Source organism: Excalfactoria chinensis, chromosome Z, assembly GCF_039878825.1.
Source record: "Excalfactoria chinensis isolate bCotChi1 chromosome Z, bCotChi1.hap2, whole genome shotgun sequence".
In the NCBI taxonomy this organism is placed as follows: domain Eukaryota; kingdom Metazoa; phylum Chordata; class Aves; order Galliformes; family Phasianidae; genus Excalfactoria; species Excalfactoria chinensis.
This window is the reverse complement of record NC_092857.1, coordinates 25,394,676-25,405,462: the sequence shown is the minus strand read 5'-3', so window position 1 is coordinate 25,405,462 and position 10,787 is coordinate 25,394,676. Positions and strand designations below refer to the sequence as shown.

The 10,787-nt window shown below is 50.9% G+C and overlaps 1 protein-coding gene across 1 annotated transcript; it reads right to left on the bottom strand.

Annotated features, from left to right (window-relative positions):
* Positions 1 to 4,162: 4,162 nt before the first annotated feature.
* On the bottom strand, positions 4,163 to 7,222 carry DMRT2 (doublesex and mab-3 related transcription factor 2). The gene is made up of 3 exons (XM_072360313.1): positions 6,887 to 7,222; positions 6,684 to 6,786; positions 4,163 to 5,220 (listed from the first exon to the last, which is right to left on the bottom strand). Exons 1-3 carry the CDS (start codon positions 7,220 to 7,222, stop codon positions 4,196 to 4,198), a joined length of 1,464 nt encoding a protein of 487 aa, XP_072216414.1. The 3' UTR covers positions 4,163 to 4,195.
* Positions 7,223 to 10,787: the final 3,565 nt, after the last annotated feature.

Genomic DNA, 10,787 nt, shown 5'->3' with positions numbered 1-10,787 from the left:
ACAGGATCTGGTGCCACTTAATCAGCTGGTGAATATATCAGTAGGCTTGCCTAAGCAGTCTTCTGCTTATCCTTGGGTAGATTTTGGTTGTAATTAGTTTCTACAAAAATTAGGAGGAAGGCTACAATTGCTCTCCAGCAAAAACTGTTCATTATTCCTATTCTTGTGACTTAATAACTTCATTGAATATGAAGAATTATTCCTCTATTTTCCACTGCTATGTGTGGAAGATCCAATTTATCAGCAGAAACAAGACAGACATTTCAGTTCTGATCTCATCTCATCATGGCTGATGTTCCACCATCTTACCACCATCCATGCCTTGAGTTCAAGCCCAGGAACTGGACATGCTGTTTCAGAGACATCAACAACTAATCCAGTTCTAACACAGGCTTTGCAGTGAGCCAGTGATGCTGGTGCCATCAGCTCTGAGAGGCTTGCCCTCAGCAGGAAGCCAACAACCACACTTACTGTCCAGAAGCTCTTCCCAAGGGGAGGAAATGCACTGCCTGCCTGAATGGTCCCACATCACTTGAGGGAGAACACTGACACTGCAGCACCTGTAAACTGCTCCTCCTCCAGGTGAGCCCTTCCACCTGCTCCTTGCCTTCCAACCAGCCAGTAAGCCAGGCGCTGTTTGAATCCTATTCTCTAGTTCTGCATGCTTCCTAAACATTTTTTTGTGTAAGTACACCTAAGCACTTTTAGAAAGTGTTTGGTTGTCTCTGACAAGAGCACCAGCTAGGTGTAGCATTTTGCAGACCAAATGGGTAAATGCTGTTTGTGTTCCATCCCACAACTGTTTTGTCCTTCCCAGAGCTGAGTTCCCAGCATGTTCCACCATCGTGTAAGAAAAGCTGAGAGGATGCAAAGGGAAATGCAATCTGATATCATGAGCACAGCACAAATGGGCACACTCCATCCAGAGAAAGCTGGTCATTCTGAACAGGAGATGCAGGCACCCTCACATACAGCACATGCCACAAACACTGTGTTTAAGGAATAGGGAACTCAGGATGTTAACAGCTGATATACTGCAAGGAATTCATCCCCTAGTGCTGAGTGATTTCACATGCAGGTATCACATCACAATTTTGGCCACAGAGAAAGAACAATGACTTCTCCTGTCCCTGAGTTTGTACAGCTTCACCACCGAATGCAGGCAAATCTCTGCTTCTGGTCCAGGGAAGCATGCAGCAGACTGAGGCATGAGAGCTATGCATCTACTGTGAAGATGCGTGAGAAAGATCACACATTGTCTGCCTTTAATCTATCCCGTTCAAGCTAATCATCCCACAACAATCTTTATACATGTTTTTAACAAATGTAAGGAGAACTGATTCAGTAGCACCAAGCATTCAAGGTATATAAGATATTTTCCACAGTTTAAGGAGGGCCCAGATTTTATGAAAGGAAACAAAGTACAGGCGTAAATGGTTAATGAAGCAAGAAATGAGCAAATGACAGCAGGATGATGTGGCCAAATGCTGACTACAGTGAGACTAATTTGTTAAATGAAGCAGGCAGAATTTGTTCCAGTTTCCCTTTAATGGTCACGTTTTTAAAGTGATAATAGAAATGTCACTCCTCTCCTGATGGCTAGGCTTTAGGCAGAATCATCTGGAACACAGACATAGGTTGTGCGGGTATCTGTATGTGTACGTGTATGCAGATGAAGTGTATGGGTGCGTATGTCTCTGTGTGTGTCTGTGTGTGCATAGGTACAGATAGCATAGGTGTAGCTTAGTACTTCTTATTCCCTGACGGTTTTCATCCCTTCAGTTGAACTGTCTCTTTAAGAGGTCAAGAGATGGCAAGTGTTTTGGAGGGCTGTGATTTTCTCATCTCATTTGAAGTGATAAATAAAGACAAGTGCCTTCCTGAAAAAAATATTTCAGATGTGAAATTGAATGCCGGGCAAAAAGTAAAATGTGTTTATGGAGGACTAATTCCAGTATCCATTACTGCTTTATTACGTGTTCCTGAACTGTCTTCCATCTGCCATCTACTTTACACCAGCAGCTTGAACAAAATAATTCATATCTTTAACAACAAAGGAACCCTGACAAAATTAAACCCTCTTGTTAGTATTTTATGATGTCCAGTTAAGCCACAGATGGAAAGCTCTGGTGAAAGCAAATTAATATTAAGTATGAAGTATTTTGCTCCATGTAAAAGCTGCTCGGCTTGAAGTGGCTGCTGAACTGACTGATGAGAAGCCCTGGCTCCCAAGCAAGATACAACTCCCTCTAATGGCAGCTGAGCAAAAAACGTCTGAGCACGTGAAAAAACATTTCACTGTACTGAAGATCAATTTCCAAGCAGGCAAAGTCTGGTTGGCAAGAATGTTTCTGTAAAGTAAAACTCTGGCTGGTGTCAAAATCCACTTAAGTTACAACGAAGTAGTTCGTGTTATTGTTTATTATTATTGCCTGAAATAACATGTTTCTGTGTGTTTTAGAAGATAAGTTATACGAAATTTACATGTCGTGTAAAAAGCATTAAAATGCTTTTTCTCCAAGCAAAAGGCAGAGCTCGCTGCTTGAACAAGGACAATAGCATCAGGGCATGCATGGGGCTCAGAAAAGCACCCTGGCGAACAACTCACCCCACACACAAGCAGCAGCAAACAGCTCACCCCACAGCACCACTCAGCATCGACACCAAACATGGCAATGCTCATGTTCAGGTTTATTTACAGCAAAATAATCATTCAAGCTGTATGGTGAGTGTCAGAAGACCAGAAAATAATAGTTTGCCCCTCCCTGGAGGTGCTCAAGGCCAGTCTGGATGAGGCTGTGAGCAACATGCTCTAGAGGGAGGCATTCCTGCCTATAGCAGAGGGGTTGGAACTAGATGATCTTAAAGGTCCCCTCCAACCCAAATCATTCTATGAGTCTAGGTATTCTGCTCAGAAACCTCAAACAGAATTTGTCCTTGGAAAACAGCAAAAATCTAGAACAACCAGAGCTCCCTTCAGCTGACCGAGCAGTGTCTGCTGGGCTAAAGTGTAAAGGGGAGTAACCGAGGCACCAGCAGTCAGTGGAAATGCCAACAGTGAAATACAGGGAAAAACCTCACAATACCACGAGTTCAGAAGGTTTGCTTTGAGTTCAGTCACAGTGAGAGCTGTAACATAGCACCAAGGGCACCTTGGTTTCCTGGGTAAACTCTAATGTTTTCTTTCTATTCCCCCTGCAAAAGGACCTAGAATTGCAAAACTGAGAGATTGTGACTTGACTTCTCACTAGCAATTAGGATTCTGTGCACCATTTTTACAGTCATTCCAATTACCACAGATTGAGACTCTCCAACTACGGCAGGTGAGAGGTGAATGATTTTAGAATACAAATATTCTGAGGAGTGGAAACCCAGAGGAACAGCAAAGTCAGCCAAAAAACATCTATTCAAAATAAAGACATTTATTCAAAAAAATTGAATTTAAAAAAGCAGACTTTTTATTCAAAAAATCAACCAAAAAAATCATTATCCCCAAAAGACTCAAGAAACCCCAAAAGCTCATTATCCCCAAACACAGTCTACCCAGTAAGTCTTTGCTTTAGGAACAGAAGATTTTGTAGAGAGGTATGGGCTAAGTCAGTCAGTATGTTAGCGAGCACTTCACCTTCAGATCAAGAACAGCATTCAGAAACTGATGCAAATTTCACTTAATGACAAAAGTCTTCCAGTTCATACTAGCTTACATACATCTCTTAAGTACTGGAAGGTGAAAGCTGGGTGACCACGTACCCCACCAAGATAACTCAGTACATCAGTACCAGCCCACAAAGGCATCGGTGCCTTCTGACAGCAGAGCACACTTGCCTGCAAGAGACTAGAGACACAACTAAGATCAGGGGATATTATTGGCAGAGGAAAGAAAATATGTTTTTGCAGGTAAACTCATTTTATTGAGTGGTCTGAAGTTCTGCTTAAAAGAACACTACAGTCTGTATGTGCCGTTTCAAATTTTAACAATAAAATAAATTCACTTTTCTTCTGAAAACATGCATATTTATGTACGTCATTTTGAGGAAAAAAAAAAAAAGAATTACCATTTACAGCAGAAACTCCTCTTTAAAAATCTTTTAAGAGAAAAGGTGGGCAGTAGTAATTCTGCAGAAGGCAAAGCATACAAGCTCTCTACACTGATGTTGCAGTTTATTCACTGGGAGACATCCGCATCTGCACAAGGTCATTTAAGGATGGATTCAACTGAAAATGACAGTGGCTCAGCTGCTGTAAGTTTTGTTGTGGCCTGTTTGGGTCCAAAGAAGTCTTTTGCACATTTATCTATAGTAAACTTGTACTTCTGGTTCTCCTTAATGCTGAACTCCCTGTATTTCTTAGATGCTTCTTCAAAAGTCTCTTTCATAAACGATGCTCTCAGCTCTGCTCCTGATTTGTCTGGAAATGTCTGTGGGAACAGAGATTGAAATGGATTGTATTTGATAGGTGGAGCGAGCTTGGTCGTGTCTTTGCTGACTTTGCTCAATGCCTGCTCTTGAGGAGCGAGAGAATCCTTATCGGAGATCTGAGAGAAAGTCCTTTTTGGAGGAGAGAAGGCTGACCTTTCACGAGCCTCCTGGGGAAGGCACGGCACCTCGCTGCATGCCTGCTGGATGTCAGGTGTGTGGGTCAGGAGGAGTGGATTCTCCAGTTTCGGAGACATGATGTCCTGCTCAGTGTTCGGACACTCTGGGCTTTGTGCCACCTTAGCATCCCAGCCTGCCCCTGGTTTGAGAGCTTGGACAGTGGTAGCATTCAGCAGGCACTGCTGGTAGAGGAGAGCATCGCTAATGGGGCCACATTTTGGCCACACTAAGAACCTGGAAGGCAGGGGATACTGCCTGTATGTAGTAGCTACGCTGACATTGGAAGAAATAAGTTCCATGTTGCCAGATCCCGAGTACTGCATGGTTAGATCAAGGCATGTTGGTAAGAAATTGCAGAACTCCTTGCTGGGAGCGTCAACCTGAGCAGGGCTGAAGGCAGTTTTGTACGCACTGTATTCGGCTCCGTGCACCATGCGGTTCGGGAGGAAGAGGGCAGCTGCTTGTGTAGCTTCCATCATCTCTCTTTCTTTGTACTCTCTTTCTAGCATAATGTTCTCCAACTCCTTATCAGCAAAAGCCCGTCTCTTTCTCATCCTGTCACTTACAGGGGGTGGCAAAGGTGAGCTTCCTCCCAGGTAAGCGTCTGCTGGAATAGGACGGTAACCTAAAACAACAAAGCAGCATTAGGAAAGGAACCGTGCAGGAGAAATGTGACAGCTGTGTTTGCACACGGGCTCCCTTCAGAGTCTGCCCACCAGGCACGGAGCACATTCTGCAGACCCTGTGCAGCTCCTACCCTCATCACCGTGCCACCTCGGCTGTGCTCCCTGCACCCTCAGGCAAGTCCCTTCCCACTCCCTGCATGCAGAGAAGCCAGCCCTGCTGCTCTACCCCGCATCGTCTCCCCCAGAGCTAGCTGAGCAGCCATTTACAGTGGCCATCGAAAGCAGCAGGCTGAAAAAAGGCAATACCCTGCCATGCATTATGATGAGTACTGAACCACGCAGCTAAACAATGCAGTATTTTCAATAAACATGGGAAGTACTCAAATATTCCACCTATTCAGAACTGAAGTAGTACATTAATAGAACAAATATCCAGTATATTCAGCTAACTGGATTAATTTAACATAACTGACACGGTCCGATCCTGTTCACTCTACACAACGAGGTTAACCCTACTGAATTATGGAACTGATTACAAGAGTAAGGAGGGGACTTTTTGCCTGTATTCAGTCCCACTCCTCTCACACATTTCCCCATTGCCAAGGAAGATGTATCTATACCTATAGCTGCTGCCATTCCTATTCTCTAAAGATGAATCACTATGTTACAGATGGTAGAAAATTCCAAGGAGAACTAGGAGAAAAGAAAAAGAAAGTTAAGATAAATACAGGAAAAACAGATTTATTTTTTTTTTTTGAAAGAATGAATTGTAGGAGAAAATCAGAGAGAGGTTTAACAGGACAGAACTGTAACCACACTTGCACAAAGAAAAGAGCTTTCTATTCTGAAAAAAAAGATCATAAAAAGAACTGTACTGATCACAATGCCACAAGGCTACAATTTGAAAAATAATTAAAGAAGCCACAGAAATAAACTAGGGCTTGACCCGAAGTGACAGAGAGGACAAAAGATACATATACTCATTACAGCACGGATCCTTCCAACACCTTGTTTCTGCAGCTGACATTTTCAGCAGGAAAAAAAAAAATATATATCAAAACAGCCTGCCGTGCCTATCTCACTATTGGTAACGCAGTAAACAGAGCTGCTGCGTTAAGCTTTCCCTTCAGAAAGAAAGCTGTTTGATTTACTCATTTGCTGATGGATACGGCCGCAAATGAGTTGCCCGGCACCGCGGAACACTGCTGGGTACTCATGTAAAAAGAATGTCGGCTTGTAACACTAACTCTCAAATTTCAGATTACCGCCGCTAACATTTCAGGCATTATTTGGAGGGGGGAACTGAGGTTCTGCCGCGCCGATTCCACCCACGCAGCGCGGGATCCGCGGAGGAGTCCGACGGCACCGTGCCCGGGCAGCACAGGGGCCGCGCCGCGATACTTCGGGAGAGGCTGCCCCGCCGACTTCAGCCGCTCTCGCGGCTCGGTGTCGCCGGACCTACCTTCCAAGATGCTCTTGGCCAGCAGGCTGGGAGTCCGGACGTGCCTCTGGTACACCGCTTTGCGCTCCAGGCTCGCTTGCTTCCCGGCCAGCCCCTTCTTGTCCTAGAAGAGCGTGCGGGCGGCGCCGTCAGCCGGGGCTGCCCACCCCGTCCCGTCCCGTCCCGACCCGACCGCCCCGTCCCGTCCGCCCGACCCGCCTCACCTCGGTGGCCTGCTGCCGGCGCAGTGCCACCTGCGCGGCCATCACCCGCTGCCGCTCCACCACCAGCAGGCAGTTGGCGCACTGGCAGTCGCGCCAGCGGCAGAACCGCTTGTGGCCCTTCAGGCACGACACTACGCCGTGGTTGCGGCACCGGGCGCACTTAGGCGTGCGGCTCAGCTTCCGCGGCTCCCCGCCGCCGCCCCGCCTTGGCACCGCCGCCGCCTCCTCGCCTTCCTCCTCTTCCTCCTCCCTCGGCGCGCCGGGGCCCTCGGCAGCCTCCCCCTCCAGGCTCTCCACGTCGATTTCCCACTCGCCCGCGGCGCGTCCTTCGGCCATGGCTGTTCCGCACCGCAGCTGCAAGAGAAGGGATAGGCTGCCCGCCCGCGATCGGACAAGCACGGCGCGACCCGCAAGGTGCTTCCCTCCGCTCCCCTTCGCCCCGAGTCCCGGAACCAGCGGGGCTACCCTGAGTTTCCTCGACGGCCGCTGCCCCGAGAACCGTGTACCGCCCGGAGCGTATCTGCCGCGGTGAGAAGGTCGGGGAGAGAGCGGGAGGCACAGCCCCGGCACGGCGGCGGGATGACAGCCCCCGCGGGCTCCCGCTACCCACGCAAGGCGGGCGGACGCGGGGTGCTGGAGCTCCACTGCCCCGGCGGCCGCGGGCTTTGCGCCCGCACGACGGCACCCGGGAAGCGACGTCTCCGAACTCCCGTCCTCACCGCAGCCAAGGCTCTTACCCGAGTTCGGTGCCCCAGGCCGGCAGGCCAAGCGCCGGGCTCCCGCGACCCGCGGGTCGCCACGCCGTCCGGTGTCACCAGTGGGTTCTGGAGGGTGAGGGCAAAGCGGGCGCTGCCGCCACCAACGGGACCGGGACCGCAACCCCTTCACCGCGCCGCTGCGGCCCCGCCGCGTTATCAGCGCCGTCCGCAGCGTCCCGCACCGCCCATCGGGCCCGCTCAGCGCGTCCGCCGCCGCCCTCATTGGCCCGCGCCGCCGCCGCCGCCCCGCCCCGCCGCTCGCCTGCCAGCCACCGCGCGTGGGTGCGGACGGGCGTGGGGCGGCGCGGGGACGCGCGTGGGGGCGGCGCGGAGGGGAGCAGGGCGGTGGCAGCGGCGGGTGCGGGTCGTGACCGTGGGGCGAACGGGAGGAGGAGAGAGAAGAGTGACGCGCGTGGGGGGTGACGGACGCACTCCAGCCCACGGGGAGGGCGGCGGGGGGAACGTGGTGGGGAAAGGTGGAACGCTCACGGCGCTTTTCGTTTGCCATCGTTCTTTCTCCCGCTGCGGGGAGAGAAATGCGTGGAAATGACTTTATTTCGAGTCTGGAAACTCGGCGGTATCTCTGCGGTTTTCCCGCGCTCCTTGTAACACCGAGGGGCAAAGTATTCGTTAACTCCATAACGTTCGCACCGGGACACTTGCAGTGAACCGCGGAAGAGCTCTTTCTCTCCTCCCGTTTTCCGACAGCCACTTCACCTCCAGAGCCGAGGGAACCAACATCGCCGCGTGAAGTCGAGGCTGCGGAGTGCGGCCGCAAACGGGAACGGGAGGGGGTGAGAGGGGACGACACTCAGCTTGGACGCGCTCTGCACCGAGCAGAGGAGAGTCAGAAAGCGGGGAAAGGAAGGAGGGAAGGGAAGGAAGGAAGAAAAGTAAGGAAGGAAGAGTGGAGTGTCTTAGAGAGCATCGGTGTGCTGATCGAAAACCAGCGGTATGTCGAACATACACCGAAACCATTCTCCTGTAAGAGCAAACACCATTCCTTGAGAGGCGCATACCGCACGCGCAGACAACCCCAGGCAACCCACGCTCGTGGCTTAGCACGGACGGGAGCACGCCGTGACGCCGCCCTCAGCCCCTCCCCGCCGGGCGGGCGCCCCGGGGGCTGCAGCACCTGTAGCGGGCGGGCCGGGCGCAGCCTCCAGGTTGGGCCCTCGCTGCTCGGTCGAGGTGAGCGGGCACCGCGCGTCCGGCTGCAGCGTTCGTCTTCTCAGGATGCATCTCACCGCACTCGCTCAAGGGAATCGCGTCCTCGACGGCAGGTAGCATTCATCCCCAAAGAGTCGCTCGCTGCTGCTTATAGGCATGACGGAAAGGCAAATACACAAGGAATTCCACTTTCCCCCTTGGGGTCTTTCTGAAAAGGCGCGGGCATGACAAGGAACCTGCAAGGTTAGGAAACAGAAGTCCCCTTTGCTTGTAAACCGACACCAAATTACAAAGTACTGTTCTGCGGGCCGCTGGCGTAAATTACAAAACAGTTCGCCTCCTGTTTACTTTATCCACAGGGAACTGTGAAATCCAGACATGATTTTAAAGCATGTTTGTGTAACATTCTCCTTCTCCTACTGTTTGCACTGTGTTCTGCGGGGCGCACCGCTTCCCCTTCGCCCGGGGACGGGAGGGCCGCGGGGACCTCGGCTGCGGCCCCACGTTGGCTCCCTCATCCATTCGGCCCGCGGTGCCAACTGCGGCGTCTGCGAGCTGCGATGGAACAGGACGGGAAGGGAAGAGACGGGACAGGCTGGAGCGGGCACTGATTTCCACGCTGGGAAACACGCAGCGCAGTGTCCGCGCATCCCTCTGCCCGCTGTGATGAGCTCGCTCATCAAATCTGTGCTCCCCCCTCACCCTCATCATCACCCGGGGAGCTACGCAGCAACTTTCTGGAGCTTCCTCGAGGAAGCGTTTCCCCGCCCAGAGACTGCTGCCCTCGGGCACCGCCACGCTGCACGGGAGCACGACGTTGTGCCGGTGCGGGGCGGGCAGCGGGCCGAGGCTGAGCTCCGGGACAGGGGTAGGGTCAGGAAGGGACCGCGAGGGACTGCGCCGACCCCGGTGCGTGTGCACACCGCGTCGGCAGAGGAAAAACAGCTCAGGGCCATTTGCGAGACCGTCAGAGCCTCTCTCCCCTTCGGAAGGTGCCGCTGGTCCGGCTCCACGTCGCTCTCCGAGTGGCGGGGGTTCGGGATGGCGGACGTGCAGGTGCAGGTGCCGCGGCCCCTTCCCTGTCCTCCCATCCCACTCTTCTTCCCAGGGGATTTATTAGCAGGGTTCGGGCCGGTTAACCAAACGGCAGCCCCGGGTGCGAATTCCCCGGAAGAATGCTTTGATCGTGCCCCCGCTTCGCGCCGTCGGGAGCGGATTACATCGCCAAACGCGGGAGCTCCCGCCGCATGTTTGGTCAGAGATGTTACCCGTTAATCTGAAACAAATTGCCTCTGCCCCGGGGGCCCGCAGCGCGCGGTTGTGGCTGGGCTTCCCCGCCCGCTGCTGGGAGAGCGTACAGATTTCCCGGGTGATGGCAACTGCGGGGAAAACGTAAAAATTAACAGTGAAAATTAACAATAAAAATTAACAATAAAAATAAGGAGATCACATTTTCTTCCACCCAGTTCTATCCAACCATTAAAAAGCATAATTTCTTTTGCAGCTATCTTCCATAAAAACGTAGGTTTGTTTTTCAGGCCACTCTCCATCAGTCTGCTGCGAGATTGTTGCCTGCAGCAGAGATCCTTCAGAATGGTTTCTACGTTAAAATGATTTAAATGAGCAATTTTCAACTTTTTGTCCTCTTGTGTTTTAAATAAGCTTTTTTTTTTTCTTTTTTTTTTCTTTTTTTTCTTTTTTTTTTTTTTTTTCTTTTTAAACACATCTCCATTTTATGTATTTGAAAGCACCTTTACAGACAGAGGAGGAATTTTCTGTTACCCTTGCACGTCAGTCAAGTAAATGTAATAAAACCATATAATAAAGATGTAAGAAATGTCTACAGCAATGTGTTCTGAATAGCATGATATGGAAGAAAACTTTATTGACTGTGAGAGTGATTCCATTGCCTTTGTAGGAATGTTTGCTTTGGCAAGGAGGGCAAGGGTTAGCCTTTATGGGGAAACTTGTGC